General features: G+C 43.9%; 1 protein-coding gene across 2 annotated transcripts in view; it reads right to left on the bottom strand.

Annotated features, from left to right (window-relative positions):
- The window catches only part of EML6 (EMAP like 6), a 321992-nt gene that overhangs the window by 84412 nt on the left and 220090 nt on the right, over nt 1–17490 (bottom strand). For both annotated transcript variants that reach the window (XM_024215452.2, XM_026653192.2), the window contains exons 16-19: nt 13536–13629; nt 3950–4050; nt 1925–2127; nt 389–500 (exon numbers count right to left, since the gene is read on the bottom strand). In XM_024215452.2, the coding sequence (XP_024071220.1) occupies nt 389–500; nt 1925–2127; nt 3950–4050; nt 13536–13629 (510 nt within the window). The remainder of the gene's footprint in view (nt 1–388; nt 501–1924; nt 2128–3949; nt 4051–13535; nt 13630–17490) is intronic.

Below are 17490 nucleotides of genomic sequence, written 5' to 3' on the forward strand. Positions count from 1 at the left end.
GACTACATTTATTTCAGAAGCATTTTGGCTGTAGAGCAGTGTAATCCATTACAGAAGAAGATACTGTATCTGAAACACCATAATTCACAGGGTTCTTTAAATTTACAGAGAATCTGCTTCTACTCAGAAATCTGGCCATGTAGACGGAGCACTTGAAGAGCTAGTTATTTAACAAGGAGAATGCATTTTGAAATGGTTGGAAAAATAAGTTGGTGACACTTTTTTTTAAACGCTCTTACTTATCCAAAACCAATGCCAAATGTCAGGAGAATGAGGGAAGAATTTAATTGGTCAACCGGTTTTTTTGGTAAGATTTTGATACTTTTTCACACCATTTTACCAACCCTGATGCATATATCCTTTATCAATATATTCTGAAAAATAATACCTTTAGAGCTAGGGGATAATGCTGATCTTTTAATAGCATATGTCTTCAGGCACCTCTCAAACATATCATCCCAGAGTGCCACAATTCCATCTTTTCCACCTGTTACGAAACCCTGCACAAACACAGTTTGAAAAATATAGTTAAATTCCAATCTTCTACATTAAAATGTTAATTCATAAAAAGAGACATGTCCATATTGATCAAGTTACAGTACAACTTTTTCTTTGTTTGTTTTGCATAGGAGTCTCACCCAAAATCTGTGGTCAGATTATAATAATTATAATAATTACAGATGTCCTGCACACAGGTATTAAAGCAGCAGAGAGTTCCTTCCCTAGAGCCAGAGGTGAAAGTAAGCCGGTACGCCCCGGTACAGTGTACCGGCAAGAGCTGGTGCACTGTACCGGGGCGGCCCGGCTTCCCCAGGCGGCAATTTAAAGGGCCTGGGGCTCCCAGCAGTTGCTGGAGCCCCAGACCCTTTAAATTGCCTCCAGAGCCCTGCTGCTGGAGCCCTGGGGTAGCGGCAGAGGGCTCCAGGGGTTATTTAAAGGGCTGGGGCTCCCGCTGCCTCTACTGCCCTGAGCCCTTTAAATAGCCGCCGGAGCCCTGCCGCCGCTACCCCAGGGCTCCGGGGGCTATTTAAAGGGCTGGGGCAGTAGAAGCAGGTGAGTCCTGGGCCCTTTAAATAGCCCCCAGAGCCCTGGAGTAGCGGCGGGACTCCTGGGCCCTTTAAACCGCTGCTGGAGTCCCCGGCTGCCGCTGCTACCCCAGGGCTCTGGCAGCAGGGCTACAGGGGCTATTTAAAGGGCTGGGGCCGTAGAGGCACTGGGAGCCCCGGACCCTTTAAATAACCCCTGGAACCCCGCCGCTACCCCAGGGCTCCAGGGGCTATTTAAAGGGCCGGGGCGGTAGAAGCACTAATGACACTACAAGAAAGAAGAAATAGTTTTGTCAGTTATTCAAAGTATCTTGAAAACAATATCTTCCTTGGTTGTTGGAAGTTTTTCTTGTCTGTGTGATATTCTAATGAAAAAGGCATTAGTGCTATCCCAATGCATGAACAGCTTCATCATAAAAATAGGATTTGTGGTGGTGATAGGGTATTAAAAATATTCTTTGTTATGCTGCGTGCCTCCAAAGACATGGAAATGAAACAAATGTGTACACAGTGAATGTATATTTTAGAGTTACAGTATTTTGGCTCATCTTAAAAAGTTATTGACCATAGGTCAATACATTAAATGTTAGCAAAGGAGCATATCACCACAAAACATTGCAGCTCATTATCGTCAATTACATTTTGTGTTTTTAGCCACATTCCATTTTACCTACTGAAATCTGTTCGGCTGATACAGAAGCCATGTTTTTAAAGCACATCCATTGTTTTCACTAACAAAACACAATGTACTGATGTACTTCTGTACAAAACTACAAGTGTCTTTTTTAGTATATACCCTCCCTCCCTATGCACTTTCAAAATCCTCAATTGTTATGAAAATAATGAACAGAAAACAGACTATATAAGATGATGAATACCTTATCCAATGCATGCATAGCAAATACTGGTCCATCATGGGCTTTCACTGTCTTAAGCAACCGAATATCTTTCCAGATGTAAATGTCTCCAGTAGCAGCTCCAGAGAAAACCAGATCTTCTATTCGCCCATAAGAAATACTCATCATAGTTTCCAGTTTCCCAATATTTCCAAAGGTCCCTCGTTTGGATGTAAAACCTCCTCCTGTAATGTGAACAACATTAAGTCTCACTACATTTTCAGTTTGTATTCTCAGTGCTCCGAAGGACAAAAATTTGCTGTGAATGTGGAATACCAAGCTGGCAATAGTAATGTTGGGATTTCAATGCACAGCAAGACAGTAGAATTTGGGAAATTCATGTAGAGCTACTATACCCCCCACCCACCCCCAACGCTGTGCAGAATTTTCTTCTACGGGTGATTATTTCAAGCTGCTGATGAATCTTGGGGACAGATCAGGCGGAGAAAGTAGGGGCCTGGTTGGTGAATCAATTGCTCCACAAATCCACCTGCCAAATCTCCTTTTCCCCTGTGGTCGTGGGCACAGTAATGCAGAAGCTATGTATAGTATGAAGGTTGTAGAAGTGGGCATGGAGCAGTTCTGCAGACTGAGTGGGAGGATTCTGTCCTCACTTGACTGCCAGAGATCCATACTGTGCCATATTGTGCTAAAACCATTTGCTTGGTACAGAGGTCACAGCTTGGGCCTAAGAGCACAAAGAATGAAAGATCCTAGACAAAAATATAAGTACAATATGTACGAGGATAATAAGGAAATCATATAGAATTTGATTAATTTGCTTCAGCTTACACATATAGGCTCAGATTCAGATACTCTTACCATGAGGAGTGGCTTATTCCACAATAAGTCTCATTAATTCCAATGAGTCTATCCATGGAAAAAGGTGCTATTTAATGTGAATATATATACCAGACTTTGTCCAGTAATACTGCATGTGCTTTTATTTTATTACAGTAATACAAAATATAATAAAATCTTGTCTTCTTTAATCTGTTGGTACCTGAGCCATTTTGGTGTTATAAACCAGCATGGCGTCTTGTAAACTATGTCATTCTGAGTTAGCTTCAGTTCTAGTTTTAACTACCCCTGTACTGCCTGTCTTTATTGATCTTAACATAGCCAAGGTTTAATCCAAAATTACTTTACACAGTACTTCATGAATATGAGAGTAATAGTCCTGGAGAGCAGGTCAGCCAAAATCCTTACTCAAAAATCAAGTCTACGTGTTTGCTCTCTCTCCTATCTTTGATAGGACAGTCAAGAAGAATGGTCACTCCCAGTCTGCAAGACTTGCTTAATAGTTTGCAGAGTGTAACAAATGTTCTTAACTGAATGTAAGCTGGTAAAAATCCTGTGTGTGTGTCATACACAGGCATGATACTGTATTACTATGAAACAATATCATGACATGGCGATAGAAATTTTTTTGCCCGTAGGATAAATGTAAACCATCACAACTTATGCAAAATAATTGGTCTCCATTTTTTTCCCAGGCAGTAGGTGTTTTGAGGCCACTCACAAACCCAGCTGTTCAGTCTGGCAACTTGAGTCTAGGCTGCTATGTCTTTCTGATGACTAAAGAAAATTCTATCTGGAAAACATGAGGATTACAGAAGTGTTACGACGGTAGCTGGAATTCAAACACTACCATTTTTAGCAGTCCAGCTTGAGGTCATTAAGGCTCATAACTACCAGCTGGCTTCCCTATGGGAAAGGTCACACCTCTTGTCTCTACATTTGGCCAAGTGGCTCAGCCAAGTCACAGGAATGCATCTTTTCTGAGAGCCAAAGAGGCATGCTCAGTGGACTCTCTTTAGCATTATGATTAGAGTTAATACAGCTATTAGTTGGAGATGGCTTCCAAAGAGAAGGGCAAGAACATGGTGTCATTTGCAGATCCAGAAGTAGATTCTGCAGTTCTACTGTATTTTGATTACTAGAAACTTCAGATAGACTGAGACTCCTGATACACAAATGCATTAAAATATTAACCCAGTACAGTACCTGCTTGTTGCCAAAATTTGATATGTTTCATCCCAACTGTGACTAGTTTGTCTACATGATGTGGGTTACACTTCACTACAAATATTTTATCTTTATGGCCCCTGCAATAAACAAACACATGATAAAAATGACTGAACATATTTAAATAAATAATTTTATACATTTTTGAATGTTTTACAATTTTCTACAAACTAACTGCAAACAATTAACATTTTGGATAAAAAGATTACTTACCCATACAGTACCTCATGTTCTTTGAGATGTGTAGTTTGTATATATATTCCACAGCTGGTGAATGCACATTTAGTGTGCATGCATCAGAGAATTTTCTAGTCAGCAGTATTCATTGGGATGGCGCATACAACCTTCCTCTCCTCATGCATTCCAGCAAAGTTGAAGTCACCCCACCACACCTAGTTCCTTCGCTACTGGGAAAGCCCATGACATCAGACTGGTGGAGACATCCATAAGATGCCTTTCAGTAACCTCTTTGTCATAGGTGGAAGAAGACTGAGGATTGGTCAGTTGGTGGGTGGATAGTTGAAACAGCTGCCAGATGAACCTGCAGCAAGCTTTGCAAGAGCCCAGAGTGCTTCAGGTCCCACAGGTACTGTTGCAGGGTGGTCTATCCAATCAGCAGGCCTCATAATTAGGCCCTGCTGCTTTAGCATCTCTTTCAGTTCAATGTGTTAGGGACCCCTGAACAGGATTCAGCTTGGTCAGTTTTCTTAAGAACATAAGAACAGCCACACTGGGTCAGACCAATGGTCCATTTAGCCCAGTATCCTGTCTTCTGAGAGTGGCGAATGCCAGGTGCTTCAGAGGGAGTGAACAGAACAGGTAATAATCAAGTGATCCATCTCCTGTTGCCCATTCCCAGCATCTGGCTAACAGAGGATAGGGACACTTCAGAGCATGGTTTTTCTCCCTGCACATCCTAGCTAATAGCCATTGATGAACCTATCTTCGCATGAACTTATCTAGTTCTTTTTTGAACCGTTATAGTCTTGGCCTTCAGAATATCCTCTGGCAAAGAGTTCCACAGGTTGACTGTGCGCTGTGTGAATAAATAGTTTCTTTTGCTTGTTTTAAACCTGATGACCCCTAGTTCTTGTGTTATGAGAAGGAGAAAATAACACTTCCTTATTTACTTTCTCCACATCAGTCATGATTTTATAGACTTCTATCCCCCCCTTAGTCGTCTCTTTTGCAAGCTGAAAAGTCTCCTCATATGGAAGCTGTTCCATACCTCTAATCATTTTTGTTGCCCTTTTCTGTACCTTTTCCAATTTCAATATTTTTTTTTTTTGAGATGGGACAACCAGACCTGCACGCAGTATTCAAGATATGGGCGTACCATGGATTTATAGAGAGGCGATATATTTTCTCTTTCTTATTGGTAGCTCCCTAGTCCTGCCCATCCCAGGGCTAGATGTAGGGGAATCTGATCTGGATAAGAGAACCCGGGCGCTGGTCCTGGCCCATGGACCTGAAAGTGTGACAGTGAGGGCTAGCCTACCCTTCTGTTCACCTTCCCCACGGCCACTTATCTAACCCACCCAATGCCTCAGTTTGTGTGTAGCTGCTGTTTGATTATAGTCCTTCGTTACAAACCTCCAGAGTCTCGGGGCTGATGCATGCAACCCTCTGGTGCCCTGCACATGGTCTTGCTATCTCTGGGTGATGTGGCTGAGAGGTAGACCCCCCAATTAGCTTTCTTTTCAAAGACCTCTGCCTGAGTCTCGAGGGCACAGGTTGCCTTATACTAGAGAACAGTGGCTGCTGCTGATAAAGTTGGGGCCTGAAATGCTTTCTCTAAGGTAGCCCTAAAAGCCTTGAGGGATCTCTGCCTCATCATCTTCTCAAGGAAGACTGAGCAGACCCTAAATAGCAAGTCCTTAGGTGGTGCATCGTAATCATTGTTGCCATTGCTCTGAAGGCCATGCCTTCTGCATCCAAGGCTGCCTGCAGTGTGCTTCTGGCCACCATATGTCCTTCCACAAGGATACTCTGGAAATCGACCCTGCAATCTTGTGGCAGCCTGTCAATAAACCTCTGTAAAATGCACCAGTTGATGTAGTTGTAGTCTGCCAAGATCACCTCGTAGTTCGAGATCTTCATTTGGAGGCTCAAAGTAGAGTAGGATTTTCAGCCCAGCAGGTCAAGGTACTTTGCTCCTTGCCTTTAGGATTCTATTTCTGGTGTCCCTGACGGGTTCTCTCATTGGCCACCATTACCACCAGGGAGCCTGGTTACAGGCACAAATAGAACTGTTTATATCCGGTTGCTGGGACTTGGTATCATCTATCTGCTCATTTTGATATTGGTGCCAATGAAGCTGGTGTCTGCCAATAGCCCCTCATTGATTGGAATTGCTATGCATCCTGGTCCCAACGAGTGTAGGATATCAAAGAGCTTGTGTGGCAAGTCTCATACCTCCTCAGTAGCTATCTCCAAGGCCACTACTACCCACCTCATGAGGTCTTGGAACATCTTGTAGTCCTGGGGAGTAGTAACCAATGCCAATGCTAGGGCATCATCTAGAGATGATGAGGTCAAGGCTAGTATCATGCCCTTCACCCTAGATATGCTGTACTGGAGCCACCCATTCCTGGCTCTGGTCTTGGGGAAACACAGGGAACGAAGACAGCCTCTGGTGCGTGGGGACAGTTTGAGCCTTGAATGTGCCAGAGAGGCTGGGCCCAGGTACTACTCTGGTCCCAAAGGGGCCTACATGTGCCACATGTCACAATCACATAGGTCGGGAGCCACAGTGTTTAATACCAGTGGTCCTGATACAGTGATAGATTGGTACTGTGCGCCACCCTCTGCCATAAGTATATACCTCTCAGCACCCTGGGCAACATCGAAACTGTCAATTGGACAGGGATGGCTGTTGGCTCTCCAGCAAATTATAATACAAAAGGGCATAGTCCTCCAGGAAGGGTGGTGCTCACCTGGTGGACAGAGAGAGAACCTGACTAGAAGGTGGAAACCTTCAAGTCACTGGGTCCAGAAATCTGGACTGTGGGGCTCCAGTTTCTGCTAGGCCGTCAGCCCTGGTGATGCAGCCTGAAGTGGTGGAGCACTTACAGATCAGTGCAACAGTGATGACACAGGTACTTGTGCCTAAAACAAGAGCATGGTCCTTACCGGAGACATGCTTCTACCACACTAGCCAATGATCGTTCCGACTGTCTTGGTACCAAGGAGGCTAATGTATGGCTGTCTGTCATAGCCAATGATAATGTCACAGCATCTCATGTGTTCTCTTGTGACTGTATAGTTCCATCTGCAAGGAGCAAGGTCGTGAACAGATATCACATAGGAATGTGTAGGCTCCCACTGAAGACTTGACATGATGCTTGGCCCTTTTTTCAATCAGTTTTTCATGGCTGTCTTTCTCAAAGTGTTTACAACCTGTATTGATAGTTGCTCTTCATTCTGGTCCGTCCTTGCCTGTGTCTTAAAAGGTATCAATATTTATGCTACATGAGTTGAGCTTCTGCTTAGGGGTGTGTAGCGGGGTGGCTACCCCGCTCCTGCCTGAGGGGTTTAAAACAGCCCTGGCAGAGGGCTGGGGCAAAGGGAAAAGCTACTGGGCTGATTGGGGAAGTAGCCACAGCTGGGCCACGCCCCAATCAGGCCCCAGCTGGCCCTATATAAGAGGCTGGGAGCCAGGTACTCTGCAGTCACTCTCTGCATTCAGAGAGAGAAGGGCCTGGCTGCAGGGAGCTAGACAGGGTACCTGAGTGGAGCAGGGCTGGGGAAAGGCTGAGGAGCTGGGGAGCTCCAGCCTGGATAGCCCCAGGCTGCGGCCTAGCGGAAGGCCAAGGAGTACTGGGGGTTGCAGAGGGCAGCCCAGGGCTAGGCCAAGGCAGCAGGTCCAAACCCTCCTTGCCAGTGATGAGTGGCCTATACTGCAGTCTGCCCCAGGGAGTGGGGTCTAGTTGGTGACTGGCAGTAGCCTAGTCCTGAGGCAAGGTGGGGATAGTGGGTGGGGGTTCCCCAGGGAGGGGAGACCCAGATCTGTGGGGTACTACCAGGAGGCAGCACCCAGAGCAAAGGGCACCGGGGTCCTGGGAGGGACACGGGAGCCGAGAAGGAGAGAACGAGTCGGATCACCGGCCTGCAGAGGGCGTTCCAGAGGCTGGTGAGCTAATTCCCTGGACGACCAGCAGGAGGCGCTGCAGGGGTGAGTCCAGACCCTCTTACAGGGTGTCTTTGAAGCATTTATGTTGACCACCTTTCATGCATTCTCCAAGTTTCAGCTCATCATAGGGGACTTTTTTGGGGAGTCTATCATCAACCATTCTGGTACCATAACCTATCCATTTAAGCTGAGTTTTGATCATCTTTACCTCAATGCTGGTTATTTTTGCTCTTTCAAGGATGGATATCTTGTCAGCAGACCTTCAAGATAGAGCAAAGATAGCGCATATGACATTTTTCAAGTTGCTTGATGTGTCTGCAGTAAGCTTTCCACATTTCACACCTTTATAAAAGAGATGCTATCACTGCTGCATTGTATATCATCAGTTTTGTTGACAGTTTGATGGTATGCTAGTTGAGTATCCTATAGTGAAGTCTTCTGAAAGCCTGGCTTGCCTTTTGTATTCTGTGTGATATTTCTTGATCCAGGAACCATCCCTTGAGATTGTACTGCCAAGGTATATAAAGTAATTGACTTTCTTCAGATTTGTACGATTAATGGTGGTGTTTAACTCAGTGGTAATGGTTGATGGAGCTGGCTAAAGAGGACTTCAGAGTTTTCCAGCATGATGATGAGTTGAAACTGTTTAGTTGCCTCTGAGAACCTGCAGGTTAATACAGACATGACAGTGTTGGATAGGGCCTCTATTGCAGCCAAGTGTATTTGGTGGGTACCTGCTCCAGTGCTCAGGGAACTTTTCCTAAATTTTGAGGCACCCTTAATATTCAACAGCTTGGTAGCCTTATACAGCCTTGAAAACAGATCAGGGGAGGTGATCTTTGCTTCTTCTCCTTTGAAGAGTTTGATCAGTCTCTGTGCTTCCCAGATAAGGAAGCCACAGGTCTGACTGACCCCGCAGCTAGTTTAGAAGTCAATGCCATGGCACATTTTGATGACCTCCAGTCCCTCAAAGACCCAGATGCCTAGAACCCATGGTCAGAGTCCAGCCTCATCACCTGCTGCATGATGAAAGCTTTAGATGTGCTTCTCTCAAGCGGTGGGTCAGCTTTGAGAAGGACTTGCAGATTTCACAGTGTTCCAGGGCATGTCTCTTGACGAAGCAGAACAGATACCTTGTGTGTCCATCATTCAGAGGCATAACTGCCTCACAGAATGGAAAGTTCTTAAAGCCTAGGGACTTGTTGCGGTCAGCCATGGTGGCCAGTACCACTGGTAACTGCAGGAAAGGGAACCCCTCTCCCCACAGGGTCCCATAGGCCTACCTAACTAAACCAACACTGCTAACTAACTACAATGCTGAAGTGGAGGTAAAATCCAAAGACAGTTGCTTTGACATGTACCACAGGTGGTAGAAGGAACTTGCATGTGGTGAGGCAGCTCTGGAAGAAAGGAGGGATGCATGCACTGCCCTATTGGATACTGTTGATTGGAAAGTTCTCTGATGCATATACAATGGACATGCACTCTCAACTGTGGAATATGTATACAGGCTAGTGCTCGAGGAACTAATAACATTAACTCTGAGAAACTAAACAGACACTAGTAGTGGATTCATATGTATTTTGGGCCCTGTACCAGCCCAAGGACTAGAAAAGGCTATGGAACTGTTGTGTGCCCTACTACAGGTTGGGGTTGGTTTCTGTGATCCCTGACCCAAGCTCAATTCTCCCACCGTCTGTATTTTCTCAGGCTTTGTGTGTGTGCCAATGTTACAGAAAAGAGTGAGGGAAGAGGGGTAGAGAAAGAGAGCACATGCAAAAGGAGGATTAATTTTGCCCTCTATGTGTATATTTTTCAAAATAATTGCTTCCATGCTCTTTTTCAAAAATGCAAATTTATAAAACAGACCATCTCTTACAGGAAGCTGTATAACCACAAACTAGTGTATGCTCTTGATGGAGAAAAACTATCAATAAGGATATGGAATAAAATTTTTTTAAAAACCACCTAAGTCATTTAAACATTTTTTAAATATAGTTAAAAGAATTGAATTGCAAACTGTAGTGCAGTGGACAGAACACTCAACTGGGAATTAGGAGGACACTGACTAGCTCCATGACTTTGGGCAAATCACTTCACTTCTCTATGCCTCTGTTTTCCCTCCCATGCTTAGTCTGTCTTGTCTAGAGTCATAACTCTTCGAGCTAGAAGAGATCATTATGATAATCTAGTCTGACCTCCTCCATAATACAAGCCAAAGAATGTCACCCAATAATTTCTGCATCAAATCCACAATGTGTTTGAACTACATACAGCTTGTCTTTCAGAAAGATATCCAGTCTTGACTTAAAATCTGTAAGTGACTGAGAATCCTTCACATCCCTGAGTAAGTTGTGCCAATGGTTAATTAACCTCGCTTTAAAAAGTTGGCACCTCAGTAATCTGAATTTGGCTAGCTTTAACTTCCCATCATTGGATCTCATTATGCATTTTTCTGCCAGAATGAGGGTTGGCAGAATGAAGCTGTAACAGGGTTGCTTGCCTTTGGGCTGAGGAGCTGGAGTCAAGCCAACCCTGATTACAGAATGAGCCCCACCTGCAGGGAATGAGACAGTTTCTGATAAAGAACAGAAGGTGGCTGCAGTAGGGGAGGAAGATTAGGAGACTGTGTGAGACTGAGAAAGGTCTCCCTGAGACCAGAGGAATTGCTCCAGCTAGGAAGGGCTGAGCATAGCCTGCTAAGCAGGGACGGCTCTAGCTTTTTTGCCGCCCCAAGCATGGCAGGCAGGCTGCCTTCGGCGGCATGCCTGCAGGAGGTCCGCCGGTCCCGGGCTTCGGCGTACCCACAGCCGAATTGCCGCTGAATCCGCGGGACCGGCGGACCTCCCGCAGGCACGCCGCCGAAGGCTGCCTGACTGCCGCCCTCGCAGGGACCGGCAGGGCGCCCCCCATGGCTTGCTGCCCCAGGCACGCGCTTGGAGCGCTGGTGCCTGGAGCTGCCACTGCTGCTAAGGCAAGAAGGACTCTGACCAGAATGGGGGAGTTTGGGCTGTATTAGATTGGAGGAAAGACTTTGTTTTTAACTTTGAACTTTAAGTTAATAAATCAGACCATAAGGAGAGCTTTAATGACTGGACTAGGAAAACCCTGCATGGAGTTTATTTGGGGATGCAAGAAGGGAGGTGAGGCGCTGTGTGAAGGGCTGCCCTAGGGCCACGAGGAGGGGCTGTGAGGCAGTCACTCCTCTACAGTATCCTACAATATAGGAAACAGACTATAGCTAAGTGGTAAATAATTCAGAAAGTGTAGGTGGAACAATTGACTTTGAGTCTAGTTAAGGCTTAGAGCAAGGAAATAGGCAACAAAAGTCAATTCAATTAGGCAAAGATGTAAACGATGTATAAACAGACAGATACGTAGGCATTTTAAAATATTTAAACAAATCTGGCAAGGAGGACTAGGAAATGTGAAATAGGGTGACATAAAATAATAATTAGAAGGACAAAAACTAAAATTATATTTCAGAGGATAGTTTAACTAGCAGCAAATAAGTCTTCAAGCCCATTCTCAGGTAATTACAGTTACAGTTATTTGAGTTCTGGGATCTTCTATGTTCAGTTTTGGACCTGTGCAAAAAAAGCAATGCTAGATGGGCACTAATGATGATTTCTAAATTCAATGTGTTGTCAATCATCAAGGGTAGAAACTGATACTTTATACCAGGGGTTCTCAAACTGGGGGTTGGGACCCCTCAGGAGGTAGCAAGGTTATTACAAGTAGTATTACAAGGAGGTAGCAAGGTTACATGGGGGGTCGTGAGCTGTCAACCTCCACCCCAAATCCCGCGTTGCCAGCATTTATAATGGGGTTTAATATACTAAAAAGTGTTTTTAATTTATAAGGGGGTCACACTCAGAAGCTTGCTATGTGAAAGGGGTCACCAGTAAAAAAGTTTGAGAGCCACTGCTTTATACTATTAGTATTTTAACACAAGGATTCTCAGCTTTCTAGAATGACCATGTAATTTGTTCTAGATAGGTCCAAAATATCAGACCTTAAAAAAGTCATATAATTCTGATGACCCTCTTGATTTTAACAACCATTCTTTGGTGAACCATTATAGACAGAAACCAATTCTTTATACCCCAATGAGTAACTTGGCATCCCAGCTTTCATATGGTATGGAACAGTGTTTCTCAAACCTTTTCAGGTGGGCTACTCCTTATTCAAAGTAAAAAAATTTCATGAACCCTTTACATTTACTATATAAGGAAGAGTAAAAGATGTATCAAAGAAATAATTTGTGTATTATGAGAAGCTGACAGAGAATACTTCCTTGAAGAGTGTGAGGAGAGAGGGAGCAAGATTTTCTCTTTCTTTAGTTTGCTATAAATTTTTAACACTTTTGTCTGAATCTTGCTACGAACAAAACTATTTTAATAAAAAGAAACAACTGCTATTCAATATTTTAAAATAAAAAAAATCTATCAGACATATGACCTGCAGACCAATTCTATTCATACTATCTGTTTCAAACAATTACAAAAGTTTCTTAACTACCGCTGAGTTAGCAGCTAAGCTTTCTGATAGTGACTCAAAGGGTACGTCTTCACTACCCGCCGTTTTGGCGGGTAGCAATCGATTTATCCGGGATCGATATATCGCGTCTCATTAAGACGCGATATATCAATCCCCGAACGCGCTCACCGTCGACTCCGGAACTCCACCAGAGCGAGCGGCGGTAGCGCAGTCGACGGGGGAGCCGCGGCCATCGATCCCGTGCCATGTGGACCCCAGGTAATTCGATCCAAGATACTTCGACTTCAGCTACGGTATTCATGTAGCTGAAGTTGCGTATCTTGGATCGATTCCCCCCCACGCCCCCCAGTGTAGACCAGCCCAAAGGGACAAATACTGCAGAAACTGCTGATTCAGCAGGGAGACAGGTGACCTGGCAGTACCAATAGGCCTGGAAAAATCTGTTTATATTAGAGGAACCACCTCCCCTCATTTGAAATAAAGCAGCATCTGTACATTGAGAGGGAATCTTCATCCAGAATACTATCCATCATATAAGGGAAAATATACAATTTTTGACTTAAATGATTTTGACAATCCTGGGTCAAGGGATGAAAGAATGAAAATAAAATAAAATAAAATGTTACATGAGCCCTATAAAAGGTTATTCTTTTTTTAATTAAGATTCCAATGCAGCAATCTTCACAGAAAGGATAGGGAGTTCCTGGTTAGAAACAGTTTACATAATTTTACAATTTTAAACTATATTTCCTAATGTTTTTTACCTATATATGTTCTTCTGAAACATTACTCTGTTTTCAGTGAGATGTGATATTTTTTATTGCAAAAAAATCTTACAATTTTTAGTTAATATTATACAGAGCTATGTAAAATGGTGATCAGAAATAGGCAGTGATCATCACAGTGCATGTTTGCACTTGGAAATATTCTTACCTTGTTGTGGCTATCTTTTCTCCTTTTTTCCAATCCCAAAATACAATGGTGTGATTATCATCTAACCCAATAGATGCCAAAAACTTCCCATCAGCTGTACAAAAATAATATACAATATCAAAGGTGATACTTCATTAACTGCTTGTACAACACAACAAATATATTGCAAATTGAATTTCAAAGCAGTGATAACATTACAGACGGAATGTTTTACGGTGGGCAATGTTATATCCTTGGGGGCAACAGTTTTAGGAAGAAATCACTGGAGACACAGAGAGCTGTAAACCTTGGAGCAGCCATTTATTGCTACACACAGAACTAACCAACAGCCAGCCAAACAGGCTGGGCTATCCCCAAATAATCTAACTCAGTTGCCATAGCAACACAAGATTCTATTACCACGACAACCAAATACACAACAGGCAACAAATACATAGTCAAGTACTTTTACACTGAAAATACTTTTACAATTCCTGATCCTCTGACATGGCACAAAAGGCCTTGAACGCAGCAAAAGGGTACAATTGTATTGTGCCGGGTTGAGGTTAGGATTTGAGAAAATGTGCAAGGGTCTATACAGCTATATGGAGAAACCATTCATTCTACCATAGAGAGCATGTTTAAGAGCACACCAGCTGCAAGTCTTGTGTGTAACTATTTGATCCATTGGCCGATTGACCACCATGAAAAGGGATATAGGAGGAAAGAATGGTTACTTACCCTATAGTAACTGGGGTCATAGGCACCGACTTCTCCTCTGCCTGGTGGGTTTTTCGGCCCTGCCCCGGCCCAGCCCCTGCACCACCCTTGTCCCTCCCCCATTCCGCCCCTTCCCCAAAGTCCCCACCCCACCCTGACTTTTCCCACCCAACCCCGCCCCTTTCCTGCCCCCATTCCACCCCCTTCCCCCAAGTCCCCGCTCCTGCCCCGCCACATCCCTGCTCCTCCCCGCCCTCCCGGAAACAGCTGTTAGGCAGCAAGGGGTTGGGAAGCGCTGGGAGGAAGGGGAAGGAGCGGGGACACGGCATGCTCGGGGGGGGGGGGAGAAGGAGGTGAGGAGGGGGGAGCTTGGCTGCCGGTTGGTGCAGAGCACCCGCTAATTTTTCCCCATGGAGCACCCACGGAGTTGGTGCCTTTGACTGTGGTTCTTCAAGATGTGTTGTCCATACAGATTCCACTCTAGGTATGCATGCATCTAATTCATGTGAGATCAGATTATTTTTGAATAGTAATTCCACTGGGGCCATGCCTGCACTTGCATAACCTCACAACTACTATAGCTGAGGGTATAAAGGAGCCTCAGCTGCAATTCACTTCCTTTACCAGTAAGAATCGCATATGGATAGGACTCTGAATTAGTCCTTAGGGACGAAGAGTAGGCCATGGAATTTTTATGGGTCAACATATCTCAAAGAACCACAGTTATTGTAAAGTAACCATTCTTTCTTTGAGTGATTGCCCATACAGCTTCCACTCTTGGTTACTAGCAAGCAGTTATCTCAAGCCTGGAGGTGGAAAGAGACATCCTACTTAAAGAGTGACTGCAGGACTGTGCTATCAGAGTTGGCTATTCAATCTGGAAGTCTGTACCAGGGAATAATGGGAAGTAAATGTATTAACAGTTACAGGTTTCACCCTGCATATTTCAGATATTAGTCTATTACCCAAGCAAGCGGCAGAGACTGCCTGAGCCTTAGTGGAATGGGTTCTAACGTAACTTGGATGATACTTCTTAGCTATCTGATAGCAATTCTTAATACAATCTGAAACCCATTTAGATAACCTCTGGGTGGAAATAGGTTGCCCTGTAACCTTTTTTGTGAAAGCCACAAACTGTCTGGGAGAGGATCTAAATGACTTCCAAATAAAAGGATAAAGCCTCACCAAGTCTAGGGTATGAAGTTTTGTTTTGCCTGGGGTGGAATGAGGTTTTGGGGAAAAACTAGTAGGTAGATAGATATGACTGAGGTGAAAATCCAAGCCTTCCTTAAGAAGGAACTTGGGGTCCAGCCTAAGTTTGACCTTGTCTTTATGAAATATGGTGTAAAGTGGGACTGGCATAAGGGCCTGAATTTCTGCCTCTCCTAACTGAAGTAGTAGCCATCAGAAAGGCCATTTTTATTGACAGGTAGTAAAGAAAGCAGGTTGCCATGAGTACAAAGGGGGTTGGGTCCTATTAACTGAATGACAACTAAGTTGAATTCACAGGAAGAGGGAAGCTAACCAACAGATGGGAAGACATGGGTGAAACCCTTAAAAAAATCTCCCCATCAAGGGATGTGTAAATATAGTGTAACTCTGAACTGGAGGGTTATTTGCTGAGATCACTGTTAAATGTACCTTAATTGAACTGACGAAGTCTAGATTGCTTCAGGATAAGTAAAGAATTCAAAACAGTCAGAACTGAGGTTGCCAATGGCAAAAGCTGCTGCTGAACCACCACGATAGAAAATCTCCTCCATTTAGCACTGTAGGTCATTCTGACTGAAGATTTTTCTGTGGCTCTTTCCTCACAGCAGGGGCACTGAACTTTGAGAAGGATACATTTCTATAAAAAAGAGGGGCAAAGAAGCCCAAGTTATCCTTCACCTATGACTACAAAGGAACCAAGCACTTCGTATTTTGTGGGAAATCTGACCAAGGGGGTGGACAGCAATCTTGCTGGAAGGAAGTGTGGTAAGAAACTCATCTTGAACCAAGGCTGTAGTTTGGTTAAGTTTTGGTTACTAGAAAGCATTTTTCCTTTTTATTTACCTGTAACCATTTCTGATTTTATCCCTTATACTTCAACTCACTGTAAACCTCTCTCTTTCATTAAATAAACTTTTACTTCTATTCTGAATCACTTTGAAAAGGCTGGTGATGCTCTCCTGTTGATTCCAGATTTGCTGGGAGGTGTGTGAGGTCTTTGTATTGATGGGTGGTGCCATCTGTACTGGTAGTCTTATTATACCTCAGCTAGTCATTGGTACAGGTGAGTGTTGAACAGATGGTGTGGGGACCTCCCTGGTTAGGACTGGATTAGATAGTATTAGCAATTCCTGGCCTGCACAGATAGTAAGGTCCTCCAGGATAGCATACATGTATGGAACTGAAGAGATGGTTGGTCTGCATTGCCCCTTATATCCTTGGTTCAGAACATGAGGAGAAGGGGGCAGGCATAGATCAATGGACACTGCTAGTGAAAAAAATCTTCCAGTTTCAGGCATGTGGAGCACAAGTGCACCTCCAGTGGAATAAGCATAGGGACCATCACTCAAACAAGTAGCTATTTTAGAAACAGAGCAGCCACAAAATTTAGATTCAGATCCAAACTCTTTTGAAGTTCAGAGATGTTTAAATCAGATAATCACAACAGTTCACAAGGAGCAATTAAACCGATGTCTGAATATCAAACTGCTAGTAGCTCTGCATCCTGCATTGACAAGATACTGTTGAGAATGAAGGCTAAAAGGAAAACTGGATCCACTAAAACTTCAGGGCCCTTGGACAATCTTTTGTTATCAACCTACCACCTCTTCCTCCTAGTCCAATACTCCTGAATGGACCTTTTCTCCCACTCCTGTCACCTTCCTGTTTATGGACACCAGTGTAGCTAAATCTTGCAATTTTATCACTAGGCTCACAATATTTGATGGTTTTCTTAAAGCCCTATCTCCCAAAGATATGCAAATACTTGAGGATCTGAGCTTTCATTTAAAAAAAAAAATGAAATTTCTAGCCCTCATGGTTGCAGAGAAAAGTTTGAAAATGTGACCTGAGAGTACCTTAAAGGTAAACCAGTAGTCAGTAGTTTTCTTTTAAAATGTTATGATTTTTAAGCCTATCTCATGATTTTTGAACATGTGGGGGTTTGCAATACTGAGACACTGTCTTTCTCCCACTCTTGAATCTTGCCTCTCAAAAAGTGAGGCAACCCAGACAGTACAAGCCCATCTCAGAAGGAGATTATAGC

The sequence above is a fragment of the Terrapene carolina genome, unplaced genomic scaffold (assembly GCF_002925995.2).
Source record: "Terrapene carolina triunguis isolate 2854851 unplaced genomic scaffold, T_m_triunguis-2.0 Scaffold132, whole genome shotgun sequence".
NCBI lineage: Eukaryota > Metazoa > Chordata > Testudines > Emydidae > Terrapene > Terrapene triunguis.